Source organism: Equus przewalskii, chromosome 14, assembly GCF_037783145.1.
Source record: "Equus przewalskii isolate Varuska chromosome 14, EquPr2, whole genome shotgun sequence".
In the NCBI taxonomy this organism is placed as follows: Eukaryota; Metazoa; Chordata; class Mammalia; order Perissodactyla; family Equidae; genus Equus; species Equus przewalskii.
This window is the reverse complement of record NC_091844.1, coordinates 7,759,645-7,785,815: the sequence shown is the minus strand read 5'-3', so window position 1 is coordinate 7,785,815 and position 26,171 is coordinate 7,759,645. Positions and strand designations below refer to the sequence as shown.

Sequence of the window (26,171 nt, the reverse complement as noted above, 5' to 3'; positions counted from 1 at the left end):
GACTAATGACGTGGGAGACGGTGATTTCAGCTTCTCGTTTGACAGTTTGAGTTGATGTGCGAATCCTTAGTAGAGATGTCTTGTCCAGCAGACATCCAGGACAGACTTTGAAGATATTTGTGAAGTGGATAAGAGAAGATACAGTACTGTTGAGTTGTAACTGTAGTTATTCCCGCGGATTATTAGCTGAATCCCCGAGTGGGCGCACTCGGTAGGAGAGTGACTGTGGACACGGACTGGCGAGCTGGGGCTGCCGTCTCAGTTAGGGGACCTGACGCGCCCTGAAAGCCCTCTTTCTCCCACAGTTCCATTGTCAACGTGCCTGGTGAATCGACTCTGCGGCGGGATTTCTTGAGACTGCAGCAGGAGAACAAGGAACGTTCGGAGGCTCTTCGGAGACAACAGCTCCTGCAGGAGCAGCAGCTCCGCGAGCAGGAAGAATACAAAAGGCAGCTGCTGGCCGAGAGGCAGAAACGGATCGAGCAGCAGAAGGAACAGAGGCGGCGGCTAGAAGAGGTAAAAAGGACCATGTCCAAGTTGGTTTTCTCTGTCTTTCTTCACGTTGGTGGCTGGACCCTCAGAGGAACATTCTCAGTAGCCTCCTGAGGTAACACCCTCCCCCGGCGCAGCTCTTCAAGTAGCTTCTGAGGGAAAGCGGGTGCTCTCGGACTGGCAGGCCTTCACGTTCCTGGAGGTCTTAGAAAGGTTTTCTTTGCTTGTAAAAACTTTAAGGACCTGCCCCCCAGTTCCTCGTCCTCACGTTGTGTTAGCTGAGGAGCGGCAGGGCCCCAAAGACGGCCTCCTCCTGGCCTGCGAGGGCCGGTCCCACTGCGGGTCGGGTTGGCCGGTGCAGACTTGGCCTGATTGCTTTTCCACTCATGGCCTGTACGTTCAAGTTGATGTGTACCTATTTTTCTGAAACTTCAAAATTTTCACAGGAAAAACGTTTTTCTACAAGTGCCTTAACTTCAGATATTTTTTATAAATGCCTTAACTTTAGGTACATTTAAGAGTAAGGGATGAAGAAAAGAAGTATCTTGGGCGTAGAACAAATGCTGTTCTGGAATCTAGTTGTTGGTATGGGCTTAGTTAGGTCCTGTGGGGGGGAAATGGGTTTTGTGCTGCCTGCTCATTGACCTCATCAATAATGTCAATGTTGATACTGTGCAAACGAACAGCTTTTCATTTTTACTTCACAGAAACATTATCTCCCTGTATTTTACTTGGGATTCAAAAGAGTCTGCTAATTGTCTTTTCTGATTGCCTTTTGCTATGTATTTCACAGCTCCAAATTTTTCATTTATAATAGTTTCCATTTCACTTAATTCATGCACCTTATCGTTTCACCTTTATCTTTCTGGCCAGAAAAGGCACCCAGAGCACTCACAAAGCCCTGGACTGATACTGTACAGTAGAGTTTAATTTAAACAACGCCACGCGCTGGCACCCAAGTTACTTAAGAGCACATCATGGGGGGAATCTTTGTGTCGTTTTGTGTGTTTGTAGTCTAAATTTTGAAAACTGTAGTTTGCCCCTAGTTTAGAAAACCAGTCCCTGTCTAACTAAGGAGACTAGAAACATTCAGCCAGGACTCATGGAGGAAAGCATCACCCTCCTCTGTAGGGACAGCACTGCTGTTCATGGAACTCTTTTTGCGGTTTATTTGCAAACTCTTTTTGTGCTGTTTTTAAGACTGTTCTCAGTGCTCTTTGAACATGACTGGAACCCCGAGTGGGTACTGAGGTTTGTTCCAGTTGCATGTTGGCCATTTGGACTTAATGAGAATGCTTAAGTTCTGAGGCTTTGGCTGTTTCTGGTTGTTTCTTTATGCAGTATTCTCCATTGTCCTTCTAGCCCTGGGTTCTAGTTTCCTTAAGCATGTAGTACAGGTTGGTTTGGTGGTTTATAACTTGGAAGTGCCAAGGACCGGGTCAGCTAGAGCTCGTTTGTAACACAGGCCATGGAAACTGCTTTCAGGCCAAGTGGCAGTGAGGTGAGCGTCCATTTTCCTGTCTGTACCCGGTAGGGAGTGAGAATTGCAAAGTGAATGGCTCTAGGTGAGGAACTGAAGTTTTAAAGCCATTTTGTTTCATTAGCTAAGTAGAGGCAAGAGAATTAGGGATGCCTGTTAAATGAGAACTTTCACTTCCCTTGATTCAATTAGCCTTTTAATTTCAGCTTCTCAGTAAAAGTTCAAATCCAGAGTCACCTCTTTGAACCTCTTCATCAGGAAAGATGGAGCTGGGTACTGAAACGGGGAACGTTTGCATGAGTAGAATCCACTGATCTGGATTCTTCATGATCTGCTCCTTTTTACTAGCCTGGGTAATTGGGCGTTGTTTGCACTCTGGCTCCCAGAAGGTCGCTGGGGAGTATTTGAGCCATGAGTGGTTTGTACCCTCTATTGCCATTACAGGTTCAGTCAGAACCTGTTCAGGGAACAGCATTCCTTTTGTTATTAACAGACGAAGTAGATAAAGATGGTCAGCCTCACTCCTAAGATGAATGACAGTTAAAGCTGAAAGGAGATAACAATTGGCAAAAAAAATAGTGCAAAAGTCAAGGTTGTGGGAGACACGGTGCAGATATTCCTTTCTTTGCAACTGCCACCACCAGGCCCGGGGGCTCGGGACTCCTCTTGCCACCCGGCTCCTGTTTCTGAACGCTGTTCCTGAAGGTCCTTGTCTTTAAGAGCAGTCTGTGTGTGGACACTCCCCCCTGCCTTTCGTGCTCTTTGGAATTTGCTGCTGCTCGGATCTCTCTCCTTTGTTTTTCTCTGCTTCCTCCTCCTTGCCTCCTGTGTGAACTGGAGATCTTGAAAGTCCTTGAAGGTATTTTCGAATCTTTCTCCCAGTTTTGCTGAAAATGAGGTTTATGTTTGTTTTTTCCATTTTCCTTGTTTCTTCTGGACGCTCCCAGGACAAAGAGGGGAGAATGCTGAGCCCATGCGGCCAAGTTCTTACCGGGCATTTCATCTCCTCTGCCTGCCCTCATGGCTCTTCAGATGTCTGAGTGTGCCCCTCAGTCTGTCTCTCCTCGACTCTCTCCACGTTTTCTCAGCTTGCTCTGAGGGAGGCATCCAGGTTCAGAACCGTGTAGGATAGCGATCTCCCCGCGTCAGAAGTTTGATCGTCACTGTATTATAGATGCCTCCTCACACCTTGGGCTCGTGTAGAACTTTGCCTCTCACTAATTTTTTTCCAAGAAATTGTACACAAGACAGCTTTTTCACCCATTCTGTTCTTACTCATTCTTCATTTTTTCTGCCCCCCCCCCCAAATTTAATTGTGTTGTCACTTTATCCTCCTGGTTTTGTCTTCTGTTTTCATTGAATCTTGATTTGGTACCTATTAACTGTTTTTCCCTGCTCCCGTGACATCCACGTATTTGATTAGCGTGTCTTCTCGTTCTTCATCTAAGTTTAATAAAAATATTGAATGACATGTAATCTAAGTTGATTACTATGTTAGTTGGTGTACTCTGGATATGTTTTTGGACGTGTTACATATTTAACTAAGTTTCCTGTCTCCTAGTCAGTACTTCTTCATTTTGATCTCATGGGTACTGTCAAATTATTGGTAAAAACAAGATATATTTGTCTGTGGTTTGGTGTGCTACTTTAGTAAACTTCAAAAGAAGAGAGAATTTCTTAGTGAAGATTTGTTTTTGGCAAGCCTAAAGTGCCATCATAACAACAGCACATTCTTCTTCTTCTTTTTTTGGTGAAGAAGATTGGTCCTGAGATAACGTCTGTTGCCAGTCCTCCTCTTTTTGCTTAAGGAAGATTGTCACTGAGCTAACATCTGTGCCAAACTTCCTCTACTTTATGTGGGATGCCACTGCAGCATGGCTTGATGAGCAGTAGGTCTATGCCTGGGATCTGAACCTGCAAACTCTGGGCTGCCAAAGCAGAGCGCATGAATTTAACTGCTACGCCGTGGGCCAGCCCCTCACATTCTTGTTTTTTAAACCATGAGAAAATGATCTTTTTACTATAGATAGGAGTCAAAATTAAACTTTTCTTTTAAGGTTAGAACTTAACCTTTTCTTAAAAAAGGAAAAGGAAGAACCCTTCCCCTCTCCTCCCAGTCTCCCCTTTTGCAAAGATGACCGTGGTGCTTGTGCTCAGTAGACTTAGACACTTGCCCTCAGATCCAGTCACGGACTTCACTTCCAGGCTAGTCCCTGGCTCTCCCTCTCTGTTCTTGGAGACTTCTGATAGGATGTTCAAGGCATCCCCATCTCAGAATCTTCCTGAAGGTTTTTAAAAATAATCTCCTACTTTACCATCTCTCCTTTCAGAGTTTTTAGCCCTGGAGTTGCACTTGCCACTTTGTGGTTTGGGCTTCTGCTTCCTTTGAGTGAGTGTGTCCCCACTCTTGTTAGTGTGCTCCCCAGTGGTGTCTTTTCTTTGCCTTTTCTCACCAAGAAGGCACATGGTTACATTCATTTCTTTCATTTCTACAAATTCCATAGTGACTAAAAGTTTAGAGAGGTGAGTGGAAGAAATTGCAAACAAAGGAAAGCAAGAGAAGAACTATTTTCTGTGTGAACCTGGATTGGTACTGAAGCTAAATTGTAACACTAGGAAAACAGAAGTTTCCAGGAAAAAAATTAGTAAACCGTACATGTGTTTGTTGTGGATTTCTTGGCTCTGAGATCTTAGAAGGAAGGCACAGTGAACTCCTTCACCCCAGCATGTTCCCATGCATTTTAAAGAAATGGGAACCGTTTCCTCACACTTCTTTGCCTACACAAAGCCCTTTGTTTGGCAGATACTAGTATCTATCATCAAGAGTACATGTTAGCACAGTGCTGCCTTCTTATAGTTGCAACTTAGTGCATGCGGTGATGATGGCGTCGGGGTGGCGAGGACCCCTGCGGCTGGGCCTGGCTTCTGTGAAGTCGGCAGCTCCATTGCTTTGCAGAGGGTAGCTGTCTTGTCTTGTGGAACTCCTAAGGTCTTAAACGTTCTTTTGGCATCCCAGTGTAGTATCTGGTTGTACTTATAGTTAAGATTTTGTAAGAATTTTATTCAACGTTATTTCTTACCTAAAGATGAGGAAGAGCTGTCTTTGGGGAGAAGCAAACAGTTTCTCTACTAAGGCTTCATCTGAACTTGCACTTAAAACACTCAAGTCAGTGGTGTGTGTGCAGTAACATGACCTCAGAAGTTCTTGGAAAGAGCTGAATCTGAAGAATAGACTGGTTTATTAAAGTCAGTTTCTACTAAAACCAGTAAGCCCAGTGGAGTGTGTTTAAATGGACCTCACTATTATCAGTATGACCTGTTTAGAAAAGTTTCTAGAATTGTGAGATGAAAGCACTGCTTTTAAGTACCAAACTAGAAAGGGAACTTAAAGGTAATTAAAGCGTAGTTGGAAAAGTGCATGTTTACTCAGGCGTGCTTGGAGAAATGTAGGTAATAAGGAAATCTCTTTTTAATTTGACAGGTTTGGAAATCACTTTACAGCATCGTGCAGTTTTCAATTTGTTTGACTTTGTTTTTGAAGAAAGAATGATTTAAGGAAATAACGATGACATTAGTTTGCAAACATTTTAAAGGATTATATCATGTTTATATTCTTAGCAGGGTGAGCCTGGAAAGGCACACTCGTTAGAGTCTCTTGGGTTTCGTGATTTGAAATCACAGGCATAAGGTTAATCCAGTAGGGACTGATGGGACGTAGTTGATGGGTGATGGTCTATGTGTTTTATTTTTGTCCATTTTCTTTTGAGGTTCTATTGCAGGAGGCCAGCTTTTCACATTCATCATCTATTAAGATGTGTTTACTAAGAGCTTTCTTTAACTCCTCCAGCTCACCCCCGCAATTGAGGGCCTGTTCTGACCCTAGCGGTTTTGATGGTTGGTAGCTTAAGTTCTTGCTCTTGGTCCAGTTTACAATTTCAAGTATTAGAGCATAATGTGGAGGAGGGATTGGTAACTGCCTTGCTCTTGCCTTGGCTGTTGGTCTCCCAACCAGGACTAGCTTAGTTGACTAGTTCTAGTAAACTTACTACTTTCCACATTGTCTTGTGGAGTTTTTAAAAGTATATGACTGGGGGTCCAGCCTGGTGGTGCAGTGGTTAAGTTCGCGTGCTCCCCTTCAGTGGCCTGGGGTTCACAGGTTCAGATCCTGGGTGCGGACCCACACACCGCTCATTAAGCCATGCTGTGGCAGGCGTCCCACATATAAAATAGAGGAAGATGGGCATGGATGTTAGCTCAGGGCCAATCTTCCTCAGCAAAAATTAAAAAAGGGAGGAGCATTGGCAGCGGATGTTAGCTCAGAGCTAGTCTTCCTCAAAAAAATAAAAGTACATGACTTATCTTACCTACAAGAATAGGGGGAGAGGGGCTGTGTCTAACTCATCTTTGTGTGCCCATGGTGCCTAATAGATATTTCTCAAGTAGATGAATCAGACATTTGTAGTCCTAGGTGTATCTCGGGGAAGAAAGGGCTTGTTCTTGAGATTTATGCCATTCTTAAGTGGACCTTTGGCCTGAGATCTCTCATTTGAGTTCCAGTGCCACCGTAAAGGACTGTAAAGGGCCTTGTAGAATGTCCTGAGGCATAGAGAGTGTGTTGTGTAAAGTGTGAGGCACTATCCAAGTGGAAGACTTCCTGTTGAGCCTTTCCGTACTTACTAGGTGACCTTGCAGAGATGAGATGACTTTGTGATGTGGTTGGACCGTGTAGGCCCTGGAGACATGAGTGGATTCTTTAGTCTTTCGTTACTCTAAATGCTGTTTGGAGATCAGATCAGATCACAGCACTTTTGGCTTGGACGTCATGTGCTGGGTGTGAGGCTTAGATGTAACTAAAAAAGGGATTTATTGTGATATTTACTACAGGGGGGAAAAGATGAGTGAAGCATGATTCCTGCTCTCAAGGAGCTTATGGTCCTTTTTTGTGTGTCAATCAAGTAACCAGGAGCGTGTACTTACACAGGAAACGGAGGAGAAGTTGTCTTTCAGAGGCCTCAGTGGTAGCCGGTGCCTGTTAGTGAGATGTTTGCTTAATGTTATTTAATCATGTTATTTTATGACTTACTATAATAATTTTTAATTATTGTAATTAAATAATTACATAATAATTTAATTATTTTGACTTTGGAAAACAGTTGAACACAAACAACTTGATGCTTACCTCACTTTCATTGAGAAATCCCAGTGAAATGCCTGAAGAAACAAAAATGGTGTAAACAACAAGGCCAGGGAGAACAGGAAAGGAAACCAACTTGTGGAAGTTCGGTAGTGCATGAAGGGTGAAGACTGTACTGCCCGTCCTGGAAGGGAGGCAGGAATGGGAGGTAACAAGTGGGGCTAAGATGTGTCTGTGCAGCACTCAGCCCCCCTCCTGTGCGGCCAGGCTGCTGTGCCCACTCCTCGGCAGGCGCCGACGTGGAGGCCTAGACAAAGCTAAGGCAGAGACGGAGACGTGGAGAGATCAGGCGCAACTGAGTGTGTGGAGGGAGAGGTACTGAAGACAGGGGCGTGAAGTGGAAATCCGCACACCAGTCCGTGGGACTGCGGGCGTGCTCGCCTCACTAGGCCCCGCAGGGCCGGCAGCCACGCTCATTACAAACACCATCTCCTCTTCCTACACCCTCTCCTCAGCCCAGGCAGGGTATTGGGAGGATTCCCAGGATATTGCAAAGAGTCCTCTCTGGAGATACTGGTGGTGGTTCCTTAGAAGTTAGGCGGCGCTGAGTGTCTCAGTAAAAATGGTGGAATAGGAAGCCACGCTCGCCCCTCAGGACAGAAGCTTCCGTGGTCACCTCTTCAGGGAGAACGCTCCTGTGGTTTAAGCTTTAAAACTGATTGACTGAGAGACTCTACTTGGCATTTCAGCTTCAGGTGTATCAGAAGGCTTTTTGTTTTATCTTATTTTTAATGTATTTTTACTCAACAAAAAAGTTCAAAAGATGTTTTCCTTTGGAAAACGTGGCTAGTCAGGAATAGCTGAAGGAATTAAATAATTTCTACTTAAAGCAAAGAAACCTATGTTTCCCAGTTGCAAAATGTAATGATTTTATTACCAGTGTTAGAGAAATGGTCATGTTCTTAGCTATTGTACACTTATTGTAAGTGATGTACTGGGGAAATCCAGTCTGTTCTTTTTGCTCCTGTATAGAAAAAACAAAAGATACAAACTAAAAGATCTGAGCTTACTTTGCTTTGAAGAGGAAAGGCTCCAGTAACACTGCTTGGGTGTGATTCTCAGGTTTCTGTGTAAGGTTGTTACGGAGGCCCGGGGGGGTGGGGAAGGTGGTTTTCTTTGTTTTCTTTCCCGGTAGCTAATTTTTATACGGAAAACCCTCCTTCCTCCGAGGGTGGAGGGCAGGTGCCTGTGCGCGCTCCCTCCTGGCCCTGGGCGCACACCACCCATGGCGGAAGACGGTGGCATCAGCGCAGAAAGCCCCAGCTTTCCAGGCCTTTGGTGCACAGACAGTTGCTCTCAGTTGTTCTCCCTAGATTTGGTTTTGAACAGACTCTAGTGTCTTATTTTTCTCTTTTCTTAAAACTTAAAAAAAGAAGTGTAAAGACATTAGGCCAGCAAGCGACAGGCAGCACGTGCATCATATGGGGACAGTGTTGGTGTTGGGATTTAATAAAGAGACCTCGGCCGTTTAAGTTGTAGTTTCTAAACATCAGGACAGGAACTCAGCTCTTTTTATGACCCCATCCCGTGGGAAACTTATGAGTACTGTGCACTGAATTCTAAAGGTAGACAATGGGAAAACACAAAAACGGAGTAAGACAGGAGGTGGGATCCAAAACTGGCTCAAAATGTCATTGAGCATAGTGGTGATGTAGCACTCAGCTAAGAGAGACCAGATACCAAGTAGTCGTTTCTCTCAGTTATTCCACATGTGAGACATTTCTTTACGTTTCCCAGAAAGCCGTTTTTAAGTGTCTACCTTCAGATTGAATGTTAGTCGAGAGTGGGGGGAAGGCCCAGAAGGAATACTTAAACTGTAATAAATAACCTACTTTGTATACCCACTATAAATATTTGTGTCTAATATCCCAATAGCTTTACCCCAAACTTTCTTGTTTGTTTAATAATCTCAGTGTCACATTAAACTTTGCGGTAATAGTATCGGCTTCCTGTATCTTGAGAAATTTGATGACTGTTGTATTCCCCAGAGCTGTGCCATCCAATACAGGACCCGCTAGCCACGTGTGACTATTTAAACTTAAATGAACGTCAATGAAATAAAATTAAAAACTCAGTGCCTCGGTCATACTGGTCACATCTCAGGTGCTCAGCAGCAGTATGTGTCTAACGGCTACTGTTCTGAACAGTGCTGAGATGGAACATTTTATCATGCAGGCGAGCTCCGTTGGACAGCGCCAGTCTCAGAGGCCTGTGTTTTTCATATTCATGGGAAGAACTGGTTAATTTTATGCCCTGCACTGCATGAGTGCTTTATTGACAGACGGATGTCTGGGACTGGATGAGACAAGCAGCCAGATGAGTGTCCAGTGTGTCGCACGGCTTTATGTTGTGGAGTTACATCGAGCAGCCTGGATTAGGAAAGGCTGTCAGAGCAGGTCTCCTGATTCAGTATCATCTTTTGCACCTGTTGCTGGGATACAGGATGGTGTCTGATTAATAGTATAGGCTTTAGAGGTAAAGGGGCCCTTCCAGCTGGGGGCTTGCCAGCTGAGTGACGCTTGGCAAGTCATTTAACTTTTCTGAACCTGTTTTTTCATCTGTAGGGTGGGAATGAAATACCTACTTCCTAGGCTTGTTATGAGAATTATATTAGGTAAAGTAAATGGAATGAAGAATATCAAATACTTAGCACAGTGCTAGACACATAATAAGTATGTGCTCCATGGCAGATTTTTATATTCATAGTAATAATAATGGCATGTTTTATTTTTGTTGATGTTAATTCCTCTTTTCTTGATGTGTGCTTCTTTTTTTTCCTGTTGATAATTATCCCTCTCTTTTCTTTGCCCTATTTCTGTTCTCCTTTATTCCTTTCTCTTCTGTCTTAAGGGCCTTGGGTAACTCTGTTAGTGATACTCAAGGATAAAGAATTCCCTGTCTGCTAATTGCTGTGGTACAATGAAGAATGGGGAATAACTGACCTCAGAATGAAACTAAACTTGGTAAGGAGTCACAGAAATGCAGCACCTTTGACCAGTACTTTTGAGGAAGCTAGTCTTTATGGGCCTCGGGGGCCCCGTGGAAATAATTGGCCAGTAGAGATGGGTCCATGAACTCTGCCTCCTTTGCATCTACCTGAAACTGGTGGGCAGACTGTCGTGAGAGCTGTAGCCAGAAGATGCCTGCTGATTGTATGTCTGTACTTATGCAGCAACAAAGGAGAGAGCGTGAAGCTAGACGGCAGCAGGAACGTGAACAGCGAAGGCGAGAACAAGAAGAGAAGAGGCGTCTAGAGGAATTGGAGAGAAGGCGTAAAGAAGAAGAAGAGAGGAGACGGGCAGAAGAAGAAAAAAGAAGAGTTGAAAGAGAACAGGTTAGTTCACAAACAGTCTTCCAACCCTGAATTTGTGAAGTTTGGTACTTTGTAGAGTTGGGAAGTTGGGAGCAAAAAGTATATACCCATTTGCGTGCACATATGTATTCAGGACTTTAGAGGTTTAAAAATGCTGAAACACAGTTGGAAGCACGCCAGTAGATCAAGTCTCTTGGCTTTACAAAGGGATATATAAATCAGAAACAAGCTAAGTGATCTCCAAACAGTAGGACACCTAGAAGATCTCTGAATGTGGCTTCTCGGGTTTGGCTTACATGCTTCTAACCCCAAATATCTGGATGATAGGTAACCCTTTTTTAATGAAATTAAAAACCAGCCATAAGAAATTACTTATGAGAAATGTTTGAAGTATCCAGTGGCTAAATGAATATTATAATATATATTTGCATATAATTCAGTATATACATGTGTGACATTAGAAAAATGAGTAACACTGTTTTGTTTTGCCAAAAAAGGATCAGGTTTTAGTAATATTCATAGCATTTTATTAATGCCAGATAGAGTTGTCTTTAGAAATCTCTTTTTTTCCTGAACCACCAAATGAAAACCGACTGCTTTTTGTTGTCTGTATTGTCAGTGCGAATGCCATCACTAGCTTCTTCGCCTTTCGTGTCTTTGAATTGATCATTCTTCATTATGAACTCTGAATAAAGAAGAAAGATATGCATGGGGACCAATTTAAATGATACTTGAAATTCATACTTAAAATATTTATAAACAATGGTATTAACTTCCAAATATGGTTAGTTATCTACTACGCTTGATACTAATCATATGCCTTGGGTTTTTCTGAGACTTGGGTCTGCATACTTACCAGTTTTTCCTAGAAATTTAAGTGATACTTTTTATACCTTTTTGACATTATTGGCCAGTTAACTATGATGTGTTTTGTTTTGTTTTGTTTATGTTCTAATTTCTGCTTTGGGACTGCGAAGAGGAGAAAGCCTGTAAGCTTTTAAAAATGAAATCATCCAGGGATAATTCTCACTGTTTGATTGCAAGAGGAGGGTGTGAAAGTAATACTTAATTTTTAATGTTCTGATGGCAGTTATTAGCTTTTGTGTATAGCAAGTATTCTTCACCTCTTCTTTTAAAGAAAATAGCTTCAAAAATCAGTTTTATTCTACTTTCCCTATTCCTTAAAGTAATTTTTCCCCATGTTAAAACAGTGTTGTAAGAAACATGTCATTTCTGCATAAGTGTACATGTTTGTGTACATGTATATTTGTGTTCTGTGTGTTCAGTGACTGTATGTTGGGACTTCTGTGATTTGGATAAATGTGAATTTTCTGGTTGTCCCCGTGTTTTGAAGGCAGAAAATAAATGAGTGTACTAACTTGATCTTTCAAATTATGGTTTAATTCTGTGTAGTTCAAAGAAGAGATGAGTTGGGAGTCAGATTCCTTTCTCTGCCATTGCTGGGGAAGGCCACACACCATGCTAGGGCAGCTCTTGGCACAACTTGTGTCATGGAGGGTTAGACCTAAATACATGGGACTTGAGCCCAGGCTGGAATCGGGGTACCTTTGCCAATGGCCTTATGGATATGCTTTTCCCCAGACTGACTTTTTTGGGCAAAATTTGCTCTGTAAGATAAAGGTTTCTAAGGAAATTTGTATGTCATGATTTCTCTTATTCAGCATTCTCTCAACCAGAATTATTGGTTAAAACTGCTCAGCCTGGATATATGGCTGTTTTTATTTTAAGGTGTGTGCTATGGTTCAAGTGGATGGTCAGCAGTAGACACTGTAAAGGAATAATCTGAATTTCAGAAGCAAATTTCTCATAGACTCCTTAGTCTGTTCCCCTTCTAGAGTAGTTGGCTTTTCCTCTGCTGAAAAGCAAGGAAACTTCTTTTTGTTTGTCAGATGTTCGTACTTTTTGAAGTTATCTTATATCTATCTTTCTCATATTTGAGCCTCACAAAACGTCCTGAGTGTTGGGAGAAAATATTCCTGATACTCATTTCTCAAACGAGGAGACTGGAAAATGAGAAATTGAGGGCCTGCTAGAGGTCATAGATAAGGTTTCTTGATTTCCTAGCCCATGAAATATGCATGTAACTTGAAGGTTGGATTTTTCCTCTTTACATATTTTGGATGTGTTTACCTGTTTTCATTGTTACAGAGGTTTATCCTCTTCTCACTGAGAACAAATCATCCTCACCCCCTCTTCTTTCTCTCTCTCTGAGACACACACACACAGCCTCATCATGAAGAGTCTGGGCCTGTTCATTTGTGAGATGTGGCCTGAGTCTGGTGTTCCCAGACCATGGCTTTCAGAAAGTAATCATTCTAAGTCCCTTCTGTATCATCAGAGAAAACACAAGTCATGTTTGTTTTATTTTAATATTAAACAGGTTTTGGGTTAAAAAATTGGCAATCCATGCTTGTTATAAATAATGACTAATAACCAGACGTTTATTAATGAGAGCCCTCTGGTTACCTATCTAATTAAACTCTTGATTTCCCTGGCATCTACCATGCTTAAGAGGAATATCATGGTCCATTAAAATGCTGCATTTGTATATAACAGCTGTGTTCTAACAGAAAAGCTCTGAATACCTTTAAGTATATCATTAGAGTGCATGTCATTGTTTATGAGACTCTTTAGATCTTAGTGGCCAATTTGAAGTCCTTGGGAAAAACCTTAGCATAGATTTTTTAGATATTCATCACTGAGTGAATTACCACTAGAGATGATGGGGCAGGTGGTTCTCGGTGCTCCATTCAGGTGCTTCTGATGCTCTCCTTTGGGATAAATTGATTGCTGGGTGATTTCTGTGTGACAGGAGTATATCAGGCGACAGCTAGAAGAGGAGCAGCGGCACTTGGAAATCCTTCAGCAGCAGCTGCTCCAGGAGCAGGCCATGTTACTGGTAACGCCCCGCGTCTGTCTTGTTCTGTAGTGTCAGCACTCGTTCATCTGTCCCTCCCCTGAGTTGGGCATAGCTGTGGTGATCACCAGACCATTTTGGTTAGTGTCGTGGGCCAACAGGCTCAAATCGAGACGTCCTCTGTGGTCAGACTGCTTTGGGCACATTTCGAGGTGGCTTTTATTTATTTCCCATTAATGAGTTCACTGTTCTCATTTGGTAGATAGACAAGGTTTTGAACAGAACTTGGCATTCACTGAACCAGCTAGAATGCTAAGGGCTGAGGTTCAAAGCACACGCCATGGGATTTTTACCTGGGATACTCTAAGTATCTTTTGAAACCACCGAAACCAACATGTAATGGAATTCTCTCTTACTCTGTCCAGTGATATTATGGTTAGCAACAAGCTGTCAGATTTTTCCACAGGTAATATGCTATTTAAAATCCCAGCCATTTTGCTTTGTTATAAAACAAGGGGGGAAGAAACATTGTCTTTAAAAGAAGTTGAGAATGAATCCAGAGAGGGGGCGAGCTCTCCAGTGTCCCGTAGATTTAGTGTTCTCTCCCTCTCCAAGGAGTGCCGATGGCGGGAGATGGAGGAGCACCGGCAGGCAGAGAGGCTCCAGAGGCAGTTGCAACAAGAACAAGCATATCTCCTGTCTCTACAGCATGACCACAGGAGGCCGCACCCGCAGCAGCCGCCACCACCGCAGCAGGAAAGGAGCAAGCCCAGCTATCACGCTCCAGAGCCCAAGCCCCACTACGAACCCGCTGACAGAGCTCGAGAGGTATCTCCTTCCCTGTGTTGCCTAGACATCCATCCTGTGGACTGTTCCCTGGAAAGTGGTTTCAGGACTCTTAAGAACTGTATGATGTTAACGCTAGAGGGGGGCCTGGAGGTCACCTGACGAGCCGCCCTCTCGGTTTCCTAGCTGAGAAATGGAGCTTGAGAGACGTTAAGGGGCTGGCCCATGGTCTCTTATCTACTTAGTGTCTTTTCTATAAAGGACCAGTGTGCCTGTGTTAACAAATCTCAGATCGGTTGAACACTAAGATAAATAGAAAGGGAGATGGTGGAATCGTTGTTTAAAATGTAAATGAGGGGGATGGCGGCCTGGGTAACTAATTTTCCAAAACTGCCATGAGGATGAAGTGTGCCTATGGCCCGATTTACTGGCTTTTCACTGATCATGATTTGTTACTGAATTAGTGCATTTGGGCTACCCAGAGGCTTAGTAAGGATGTGGCGAAGCAGTAACGTTCGGGAATACCAGGAAGATAGCGAGCGAGCTGGTTGGCCTCCAGAGGATGTTGAATCCTGGCCTCTAGGTGGCACCCTTCCACTGTGTTCAGCCCTCACACTGAGCAGATTCTCAGAACAAGTGTTCTACTTGTTCTGGAATGTCTTTATTTTTGGTGGAATAAAATGTGTTTTGGATTTCCGATGATCTTTTAATCTGTTGGTGTAGTTGGTTGTGACAGGTTAATTTTTTTTTCCTTGTTTATCTTCATGTACAATCCTAGAATTCTTGCCAGGAGGAGATTTTAAAGGCTGACTCTTAATTTTTGTCTCCATAAGTGTTTCTTTATCCTGAATCGAATCCTAGTCCTGCTTTATTTGCCTCCTCCCTTTTTAATCTACTCCTCTCTTTTCTTGTAGTTGAAGAAAGCAGAGAATTCTCTTTGGAGTCCTTCCACTTTCAGGCTTTCTTCAGTATCTCCGCTTTTCCCCTACTAACACTGAGTTGTATCTTCAATTCTCTGATGCAGGTGGAAGATAGATTTAGGAAAACTAATCACAGCTCCCCTGAAGCCCAGTCTAAGCAGACAGGCAGAGTATTGGAGCCACCAGTGCCTTCCAGATCAGAGTCCTTTTCCAATGGCAACTCCGAGTCTGTGCATCCTGCCCTGCAGAGACCAGCCGAGCCACAGGTAGCAACAGCCAGCTGGCCGCGGGTTGAGGAGACTCACGCGAGAGCTCGCTGAGCCATGGGCCTGCTTGTGATACTCAGTTTGGTTGGTTACCGCATTTAGGAAGAGAAGAGACTAGCAGGAGTGATTTTAGACAAACTTAAAGAGAACGTACGCTGAGTTGATAGGGAAGAATAGGATTTTTTTGGTTAAGATTTTTGTTATACTTAGTAAGAATGTCTAGATGCAGTGATTTCTCCTTTTAGTCTAACTTTTTGCCCTCCCTAACTCAGATGTTCCAAACAAGTGCCTGCTTACTCTCGTACAAAGATTTTTCAGTTTAGTTTTCAGGAAGTTAGTATCACAAGTGTATAGAGGGAGAACCAGAACCTTTTCTTAGCCTGTGGTCCTCGGCTCCTGGCCAGTTCCATGTGTGGGCCTTAGAGAGCCAGGGAATGCCCTGAAATTCCATGTGGAAGTTTTTAGTTTGTCAAAATGTACATATTTTTCTGGGAAAAGGGCCTTTTACCAGATTCTCAACAAGTTCAAGATCCAAAAAAGGTTGTGATTCAATGGGTTAGGTGTGGATTTCCCTGAAGTAGGTCAGGGTAAAGATCATGGCCTCTTATTGGGTTGGCCACAGCATTCTGCCCTGTCTAGGTGAGGGAGCACCTCTGGGCTGAGTGCTGTGTGGTTAAGAGAGAACCATCTGCTCTCTGGAGAAGAAACTAGATAGCAGAGATTACCCATATCAAAGATCTTACAGGTCCTTAAGACACTAATTCCCACTCTCTCACTGAAAGTAATTGACTTTTAGATGTTTTGCTCCTTGCAGTTGTTAATCAAGAATATTGGGAGCAAGTTATTAAGCCGGAGGTTACTTGTCACTGATGTTTGCTTGTGTTGGGGGACAAAAGTTCATATTCTTGTGATAGAAGTAGCTGTGGTGTTCTAAAAAACAAATTCAAATGAGGATTTGAATGTACTTTACAATAAATAATCCCAGTATGGAGGAATTAAAAAAAAAAACCAGGACCTAAACAAAGGGTGTGGGAGGAGAGAGTATTTACCTGGCATCGGCAGTTGCTTGATTCACAGAAGAGCTGGCCCACAAGCAAACCGGCAATTCTAGAGAGTGGGGAATGGAAAGACAAGTAAGCAGAGGAGAGCAGCGTACAGGGGAGGGGCGGGAAGAGGGCCCAGGAATAGGTTCGATGACACTTGTACGAAGAGTCCAGGGTTGAAGTTTTTATTCTGAAAGTTAAACAACCATAAATAGAAAATCTTTATCTATTTGGCCACAGCAGTTTAGAAAATAGGAATTCCTGAATTAGGTAGCCTACTTTTTATATTAGTTAATTAATGTAGTGCCTGGAAATAGTCTCCCTCCTCCTCTTTCTATCTAAACTGAGTTTTGGCTGAAAAATAGAGGTATGACAACATTCTTTTTTTCATGTAGGAATCTATTTTAAAGCCCACTTTTCGTTGCAGTTACAGATCATACTTTCAGTTATTACATGCTTTTCCCTCTGAAAATTTTAAACATTTTAGAGGTCCGGGCATATACCAATAACTGGAATAATAACCCTGACCTAGAAATCATAGACCTGGCACTAATTCTGAATCTTGCATTTGGAAAGGTTGAACCCATTATGATTTGGTACTTCCATTTTTCATTCAATACGTTGATGTAATAAGTATATAGCTAGAATTATGGAAATTGCAGTATTGGACAGTTATTTTTGAAAGATAAAATTAATTTAAAGAAAATCCAGATTATTTCAGAGATTGTTTTCCCAGTTTTAGAGCAACCAGATAAACTCAGTTGACAAGTAATTGTCGTATTTCTATAATTGTCAGTAGAAGGAATACCCCAGCAGCAGTCAATTTAGGGAATCGTAGTACTGAATATTTCTAAGAAATTCAAAGTGCTTTTTTTCATATCTAGTATGAAGACTTCTGGAGACATGTAGGGTTTGAGTGTTTTAAGACTTGGGAGAAGAAAGAAGGAAAATTGTTGGTGTGTTTGAAAAGTTGATTGCTTTTAAGTTATACTGTTGCAGTCTGTCAAAACATGAGGGGTTTGTCTTTGCTCATTAAATGTGTTGTTTTGTTGTTACTTGGTCTGAAATCTTACACTGCCAGGTAACGTGAGGATGGAGACAGAGGTTTGCATGTATGGCTATGTCTGCCTTGTGGTTTTTCTCCCTCTCTGCCTGTCCAGTCTCTGCTTTGACATGGATGTGCATGTGGCACGTTGTCCCCCCTTTCAGGACAGGAAGGCTATAAGGCTTCTTCTGTTGTTTTTAATCTTCATGTTTACTGCTATCTGTAATGTTTGTCTGGATATTAAAAGAGTTTTCCTTGTAAATGTACATTTGTTCTTTTCTACATATTGTTTTCCCCAGGCCATTTCTTCACTTAAAAGTATAACTGTTTTACTGCTTGGCTTACCTAATACTGTACCTCCCCAGTTTGCATTCCCCCAGTTCCTGCTTTGGATTTGGTATTGACCAGAAAAGCATTTTATGCAGAACGCATTGAATGTTTTGTGTTTTGTTTTCTTGTAAGGTACAGTGGTCCCACCTGGCATCTCTCAAGAACAATGTTTCCCCTGTCTCGCGATCCCATTCCTTCAGTGACCCTTCTCCTCCCAAATTTGCACACCACCATCTTCGCTCTCAGGACCCATGTCCACCTTCCCGCAGTGAGGTGCTAAGTCAGAGTTCTGACTCTAAGTCGGAGGTACCTGACCCCACCCAAAAGGCTTGGTCTAGATCAGACAGTGACGAGGTGCCTCCAAGGGTAAGAAGCAGAAAGACAGACGTGTGCTTCTTTTTCCTTTTTGTTATTTTTTAAAAAATTATTTATCTTAATTAAGGGTATGGTGACTTCACCAGAATTAAGGGGCAATGAATTTCTAAGGAACTTTTTACAGCGGGGAGAGAGTTCCGTAGTAAGGCAGTTACCGTCAGCCATTGGCCAGTTAGCTTGTCATTGTTGGTGTTAACTCTGTACTTAAACACGAGGTAACAAAACGATGTGAGAGTAAGTCTGTAAAGAATGTGCTTTTAGGACAAATAGAATTAAAATGTATTTTAGCTGTTGTCTTGTAAGTTTATACAGAAGCTACAAATTATTTTTATAAGGAAAAAAATTAGCATAAAAATGTCAAACGAAATTACTTTTTCTTTTTAAATTGAGGGATTTTTGTTTTTATTTGGGTTTTTAAAAATTTGGGGTTTTTTTGTTTGCTTTTGGTAATTACTTAATGATGAAATTAAACAAAAAGGTGCATTTTAGTTTTTTTTTCCTCCACTTGGAATTTACTTCCTCTAAATATTTTCTTGCTTCTTATCAGTCTTTGTTTCCTGCTGATTCATTTGTAGACCATTGTTTGGTTTCTCTGAGTTTATTTTCCTGATTCTCACATTATCTCAGCACAATGCTTTGTATGTCCCCTGCCACCAGGCTTCAGTGCAAACATCGTTTAAATGTTACAGAAGCGTAGGAGGGCTGTCCATCCTGGCCTTTGATGCCTTAGACTGAATTTTCTCTTTCTGTTGTATTGGTGGAAGGGCGGAGGAGGATCAGGGACGGGGGTAGGTCGGTAATAGTAAGGCCAGTGACGTGATTAGGACTGCTTTGAAAATATATTTTGGTAGGGAAATCTTTTTTCTCCTTCTCATATGTTCAGTAGTTTAATTGCTATGTTTTCTACCCCAAGGTCCCTGTGAGAACAACGTCTCGATCCCCTGTTCTGTCCCGTCGGGATTCCCCACTGCAGGGCAGTGGGCAGCAAAACAGCCAGGCGGGTCAGAGAAACTCCACCAGGTAAAAGAAGAGCGCAGCTAAAGAGCAGGCTTCCTGCATGGTCTCCTGCAGCCCTTTGTCGTCTGTTTTCGTAAACGTGGGAGTTCTGGGGCAAAGAGATTATCAGTTTATAAAAGAAAAACTGCCATAAATTCCGTTAACATGAATAACACGAAATTGATGTGTAGTGAAAGGAGAGTGTAAATCTGATTGTGTATTGTGGCAGTTTTAAAGTGAAAACTCCCTGTCTGTAAGAGTAAGTGGAAGGAGCAGCAGGGAGCGGGAGAGAGGTCCTCAGAGAGTTGTAACCTAAGGGAGCTTACTATCTGCAGGAGGTGCCGGGGCCTTGGGAGTGGTGTGGAAATCACCACCAGGCTACTAAGGAGAGAGTCAGTGGTTGACTTAGAGTCTGCAGTAAACAGTGAATTAACCAAAGAAAATTTTAGGGTCTAGAGCGATTCTGTCCTATACAGTAGCTGTTAGCCACATGATGCTACTCAAACTTGAATTTAATGGAATTGAAATTAAACGAAATGAAAAATGTCCTTAACTGTCGTAGCCACATTTCAGGTGCTCAGTAGCCACATGTAGCTGGTGGCTACCATATTACACAGCTCAGCTCTAGGACATTTCCATCATCTCACTAAGTTCCGTTGACTAGCACCATTCTAGAGGACACAGAGATCATTATGTTGAGTGTTTTGTGTCTTGATCGTCACTAAACGTCTGAAGTTAGCCTTTTGCACATGGAACCTTGGTGTAACTTGAAGCAGTGAGGTAGATGAGAGCTCGGGAGCGGCAGGGCGCCTTCTCAGTCCTCAGGTGATCAGGGCGGACTGTGGATGTTCTGTAACTGAGTCTGCGCATTAATTCTGACCTGGGTGTGTCCATGTGGGGATGCATTGAGCCCATGTTCCCTGTCGTATTTCTAACAGCTCATGCAAAGGAGTATATGCATAAGTGTCAGTTCTTGAGAGCAGTGACGGATGGGTGAGAGCAGCAGCCTGGAAACAGTATAATTTTGTGTGTAATTATATAAGGGGAATTTTTGATAGTAAGAAACTGATTTTGTAGCTGTGACAGAAATAACGACACTTCTAGACCAAACAGTAGCATTTCCTCTCACACCTCATAAAGATTTTGGGTCTACTAATGGTAGAACATCATTTAGCATTTTTGGTTTGTTAAGGTATCTTAGATAAAATTCATGAATAATGTCATTATAACTTTTGGAGAATTTTATGTTAAATGCTGTTTGTGGGTTGTTTTTCTCATCATACCTACGTTTCAGAGACATTGATGCACACACCATGCGTGTGTTTATTATTTGATACTACACCTTGGAATAATGCATTAGCTGTTCTCTCCTCTTCTTTCCTAACAGCAGTATTGAGCCCAGGCTGCTGTGGGAGAGAGTGGAGAAGCTGGTGCCCAGGCCTGGCAGTGGCAGCTCCTCGGGGTCCAGCAACTCAGGATCCCAGCCTGGGTCCCACCCTGGGTCTCAGAGTGGTTCCGGGGAGCGCTTCAGAGTGAGATGTAGGATGCCTTTCTTTTTTTCTCTTTCCCTGTAAACGATATTAGGCTATGATTAGGATATTGGAAATCCTTTTCAGTCCTGTAAAAAGACCTGTGGTTTTTACACAGCTGCATAATCACAAAACAATGTTTGAGTATAGGTTGCTCATGACACTAATCATCCTCATAATTTTAATAATAAAGAGCTAACTTTTGAGAGCTTGCACATGCCTAGCATTGTGAGCACTTTACATACATTGTCTCATTTAATCCTTATAATAACCCCATGAAATAGATAGATACATTGTGTCTCCATTTTCAGATTAAAGTAACTGCAATTTAGTGAGATTAAGTAACTCATCCAAGATCGTTAGCTAAATGTCTGAGCTGAGATTTGAACCCACTTCTTTCAGTATAGACTCCATCAATATTGTCATCAATGTTGGTTATTTTATCCTACTTATAAAAACAGATTAGTGAAAATTCCCTCTACTGTCTTACTGACATACCATAACAAGGTATTGTGAACACATGTTAAATAGAGTGTGTGATGAGGGAGCATTCTAAAAGAGAGGAGTCAGAAATGCTGCTGGAGATTCCAAGTAAGGAGTCAGAAACCCTGGAGTTCAGACCTGCGTATGGAGACCTGGCCATGAGTGAGGCTAACACAACTGGGCAAGGGTGAGGGGGAACAGAAGGCCAGATGGGCTCGACCAGCTTTATCTATCTCTGTCTCTCACACATCTTTATGTTTATATGTGTCTGCCTTTCTGTCTCTTTTGAACAGCATCGTCCAAATCTGAAGGCTCTCCATCTCAGCGCCTTGAAAATGCAGCAAAAAAACCTGAAGATAAAAAAGAAGTTTTTAGACCTCTTAAGCCTGCTGTAAGAATTGCACAAAATCAGTTTTACCTATTTCAAGCTCGAGTCAGATCTTTCTATAAAAACGTGTGGTTGAGAGCCTGCAGTCCTTTCTGTGGGGCCCCTCACAGTTGTGAGGAATTAGAAGGAGTGCTATAAACATCAGACACATTTGTGCCCCCACCTTGTCATTTAAAAAAAATACAAGCGAAAGAAAAGCCTTTTTATCTCTTTGCTTAACAGTAACCTTTATGTATTCTTGATGAGTTGGGCATGCGCAATACTGGCTTTTAGAATAAGTTTTTTACATCACTTTCCTAAACTCACCTGTTACTTAAATTCTGCTTTTTGATACCTGGGGTAGCAGTTGTGACTGTTTCTCCTTCTTCTTTAATCCTTATTGCCTTAACTGACCATGGAACTGTATACATTGTTGGGTTTCAAGCCTGTTGGAATTTTGATTTCCTGCTTGGATTGATTTCTGTACTCCCCTGTCTCCCCTTCTTTCTCCCTTGTGCTGTGCGCTCTTCATCATCGATGACCTCTCTGACTCGATCAAACTGCTGCTGGACTGAAGGGTGAAGTGGTAAGCCCCATCTCTTGAAAATTCTGTGTCAGAGCAGCATTCTAACTGCCTTTGAAACGTAGCTCGTGTTCCATCTACATTCCTTTTCCTTCCTCAGCTTGCCTTTTGCTTCTTTTCTAGAATTAAAAAACCCTAAACTTTAGCTTCATCTTTGTTAAAACACAAAATTTGCTGCATGTGTTTCTTAATCATTATTAAATACAACTTTTTAAAATAACTTCTTTAAAAAACCACCACTGTAATCGTGATATTGTTAGCAAGGCTCAAGGTCTAGCACTTGGTATTTCAGAGATTGAAGCTCAAAGAAAACAGCTTTCTTAACTGTGGAGAGGAAAGCTCTATTGGAACTAGTACAAAGGAAAAGGAAAAATGGCTACATAGCCTGCTTTTTAAAGAGTCCTTACTTCTAAATACAATTGCCAAGTAGAGAAAGATATACTTTGGACTTCTATATGAAAATGTAGAATGTAAATAATAATCACGCTTGCAATTACATTTGGATAATTGATTGAGTTTTAAAATATCTCAGTGTAGAAGAGTGAAAGGAAATGAAGCCCTTTTTGAATAATCGCTTTGTGGATTTCTTTTCTCTCTGTTCACATTCGTTGGCAGTGTGACGAGGCAGCGATGGAGGGCTGCCTGGCCGCCTGCCCACAACAGCACGCGCTGTTACCCCTTTCTTCAGATGTCATGAACTTTTTAAAATGAATCTGGCAAGTTGTTAGCAAGCAGTGAAGCAAGATATGAATGGTGTACTGGTGCTCACTTCACTCTTTCACTTTTCTGTAGATTTGAAATTTTTAAAAATAAAAGTTGGAGTTAAAAATAAAAACTTCACCAAATAAGTACTTTAATCAGCCCTATTTAACTAGAATCTTGCTTTCCGGATAATCTCCTTAAAAGAAGACTTTGTCATACAGGCCTTTATCTCTGTGATAAACTCCAAGGATCTATCTGCACACATGTCGATCGGGACTTTTATCTTTTAGTTGGAAAAAACCCACTATCAGCCTATCATAAGCAGATTATTATGTTTTTTATTGTGAGATTTGAACTGTATACAATATCTTTGATGGGTTTTTTTGGTGTTTTCCATTTTTTGTCTATATTTTTACTTTTCTTTGAGTCTTTTCTGTCAAGAGCTTTAAGAGCTCACCTTCATAGGATGCTGGCAAATACTCTACAAAACAGTTGACAGAGCTGCCATCGTGGCTGTCTGTCAGGAGTTAGACGAAGAACTTGTTGTTGTCTGCTGTTTCTGCCCTCTTTCCCCTGTGCCTGACTCTCTTTTCTGTCCCGTGGATTAGGATTTGACCGCACTGGCCAAAGAGCTCCGAGCAGTGGAAGATGTGCGCCCGCCGCACAAAGTGACCGACTACTCCTCCTCCAGTGAGGAGTCGGGGACGACAGACGAGGAGGACGATGACGTGGAGCAGGAGGGCGCCGAGGAGCCCAGCTCCGGACCAGAGGACACCAGAGCCGCGTCAGTCCCGGGTGTATTTTAGAGGATGAGAGTGTCCCCACTGGGCCTTCTTTCCACTTGGAACCAGACAGTTTTTTCTCAACCGGTCATGATTCTGTGAACAGATTTACCGTTGAGTTCATCCAGTCTACCAGTTTACTTGGTTGTCTTGAACGTTTGGTTACCGTGGACTCGGCAGCAGGCAGCCTTTATGTTTCTCCTCCTCCTCTTCGTTTGTGTGCATGCGTGTCAGTGCTCCTCCCCAGTACCCTGATGTGTATTTTATTATTTTTTTAAATTTGGTAACATGATAGAAGGGAAAGTTCAGTTCAGTTTTACTACTTTAATTAAGCATAAGCGTCCATCCTCATATTTTTGCTCAGAAAAGAACCGCACTGGCAGAGAATTCTTTGTTGAAGGGTAAAAGCTAAGCATTTGCTTTCCTTGAGGAAACTTTATGCCTGTAGCCTAATCTCGTTTTAGGACTGTGAGAAGGTGAGAAATCTAAGCAGGATGTCCTTGACACCTGGGATTATGACGCTTGACTTTGGCATTTTGTCTGAATAGGTCATCTCTGAATTTGAGCAATGGTGAAACGGAATCTGTGAAAACCATGATTGTCCATGAGGATGTAGAGAGTGAACCAGCCATGACCCCATCCAAGGAGGGCACTCTAATCGTCCGCCAGGTACCTGTGTCTTCTCTCTGTTAGAGGCTGAGCTTCTCCTGTAGTCATTAACCCACTTGCTCATTCACTCACTCATGCTGTTTCTACATCATCATCTGTTTTCATGTTAACAAGACCCCGAGGGTAGAGTGGGGCTAGGGAGGCAGGTCTGCGCTGCATGCCAAGAAGATAGCCAGCAGTCTCCACCCCACATTGCTGCTCCTCTGCATGTTTTGCGGCAGCCCTCATTCAAGCACCACGCTGAGTCTCACAGTCTGTCTGAGCAGTAGAAGAGTCACAGGGAGTCCTTCAGCAGGCTCACAGAGCAGGGAGGCCGGTCCCAGGCCGTAGCAGAGCAGCTCTCCACTCTGAGAGTCCGCAGTGCTGCAGGGGGAGTGACGAGTCAGGCAGGACTGCCGAAGAGCGGGCGAGCCTCGCTGCAGTGGCAGGGAGGGCCTCGTGGAGCAGAGGGTTGGGAGCGCCCGTGTGTGTTCCAACATGTTAGTTTCTCACATGTTGAAGATTAAATGTGTACCACCTGGATGTGCTCAGTTTGGATTACTAAGTTTTACAACTCTGTTCATTTCTTAGCTTAGATATAAGAAAAGTTATGTTTTCATTTAAATAGAACAGGGCATCTATCTAGTATTTTGGACTTCTTCATGAGTGTGTTTCATGCTCTGGCAATGCATTCAGATGGAATGTGGGAAGAACATGGAAAAGACCACGATTCAAAGAAGCGACAGGGTACTTTCTAAAGCTTTAGACAGAAAAATTTAAAAAGGAAAACACGAATGGTGGTTTTGACAACAGCGGCTAGTGTAGCAGGTGAAACACTGCTTGAGTCCTGCAGCCACCAGATGAGGTACTTTGAAACCTGTTGGCTCAACTTAAGCATTTGGCAAGGAAGTGTGAGCAATTCAGGCTAATTTCCTCCGGTCTTTCCTGGATAATTAACAGTTTGAAAAGTCAACACAGCACCTTGAACAAAGTCAGTTGTCAGTAGGGTCATAGGCAATTTCAGCAGCGCTTGAGCAAGACCAGTGTGCCTGTTTTTTCTGCAGAGTGCAGTTGACCAAAAGCGTGCCAGCCATCATGAGAGCAATGGCTTTGCCGGTCGCATTCACCTCTTGCCAGATCTCTTACAGCAAAGCCATTCCTCCTCCACTTCCTCCACCTCTTCCTCCCCATCCTCCAGCCAGCCGACACCCACCATGTCCCCACAGACACCCCAGGACAAGCTCACTACTAATGAGGTATGTCTCGCACCACAGCTGGCTGCTTTCCTAGGGTTAGACCAGCACTGCCTAGTAGCTAGTTTGCAGAGGAGACCTTTTCACCACCCGTCACCCCTTCCCTGCCCACCCGCTTTCTTCTGTCACCTACCTTTCTCCCCAACCCCCAAGTAACATGTTCCAGATCTGCATACAAATCCCTTAACCCTAGGTCAATTTCCCTTCAAACTTGCCAGTTCACTATTTACTTTTCTCTAGATAAGTGTAGTTGCATGGCTTTCTTTATTCAGTTTATTTTTTGAAAGTCTAAATAAAATGATTGCTGTGTTCTCAGATCCATTATGTATCTGGCATGAAATTTTTGTAGTCATTTGTGGAATCTACCTTTTTCGTTCTTTTCATCCAATAAATAAAATAGAGAAAAATTTGGTTAAGCAGACATTGCCTTGTCTGGACAAATCTGTTACCCTGTACAGGAATCCCCTGGATCGTTTATTGCATTGGTTTTTGTTTTTTGGGGTGTGGGAGTACTGTTGGTTGGTTACTCTTACTTGTTTTTGCCAACCCTGTTAAAAGGGTTTCTTTCCTTGAGATTCACAGTCAGTCAATTTAAGAAGAAGCCAAATGCTTTTCGGGGAAACCTAGAAAATTAGGATGTTAAGCAGGAAAGGCAAATGTCTGAACATGCTTGTAATTTAAAATTTGGAATGGGAAATCGTGTGCT

General features: G+C 42.6%; 1 protein-coding gene across 50 annotated transcripts in view; it reads left to right on the top strand.

Moving 5' to 3' along the window:
• The window catches only part of MAP4K4 (mitogen-activated protein kinase kinase kinase kinase 4), a 187,248-nt gene that overhangs the window by 136,068 nt on the left and 25,009 nt on the right, over nucleotides 1–26,171 (top strand). For 2 of the 50 annotated variants that reach the window (XM_070573408.1, XM_070573409.1), the window contains exons 12-23: nucleotides 306–516; nucleotides 10,339–10,500; nucleotides 13,313–13,399; nucleotides 13,973–14,185; nucleotides 15,168–15,329; nucleotides 17,880–18,113; nucleotides 19,036–19,142; nucleotides 20,506–20,657; nucleotides 21,424–21,521; nucleotides 23,391–23,566; nucleotides 24,113–24,233; nucleotides 25,277–25,468. In XM_070573408.1, coding sequence (XP_070429509.1) covers nucleotides 306–516; nucleotides 10,339–10,500; nucleotides 13,313–13,399; nucleotides 13,973–14,185; nucleotides 15,168–15,329; nucleotides 17,880–18,113; nucleotides 19,036–19,142; nucleotides 20,506–20,657; nucleotides 21,424–21,521; nucleotides 23,391–23,566; nucleotides 24,113–24,233; nucleotides 25,277–25,468 — 1,915 coding nt within the window. The remainder of the gene's footprint in view (nucleotides 1–305; nucleotides 517–10,338; nucleotides 10,501–13,312; nucleotides 13,400–13,972; nucleotides 14,186–15,167; nucleotides 15,330–17,879; nucleotides 18,114–19,035; nucleotides 19,143–20,505; nucleotides 20,658–21,423; nucleotides 21,522–23,390; nucleotides 23,567–24,112; nucleotides 24,234–25,276; nucleotides 25,469–26,171) is intronic. The other 48 variants (XM_070573414.1, XM_070573416.1, XM_070573417.1 and 45 more) reach the window with 27 other exon arrangements.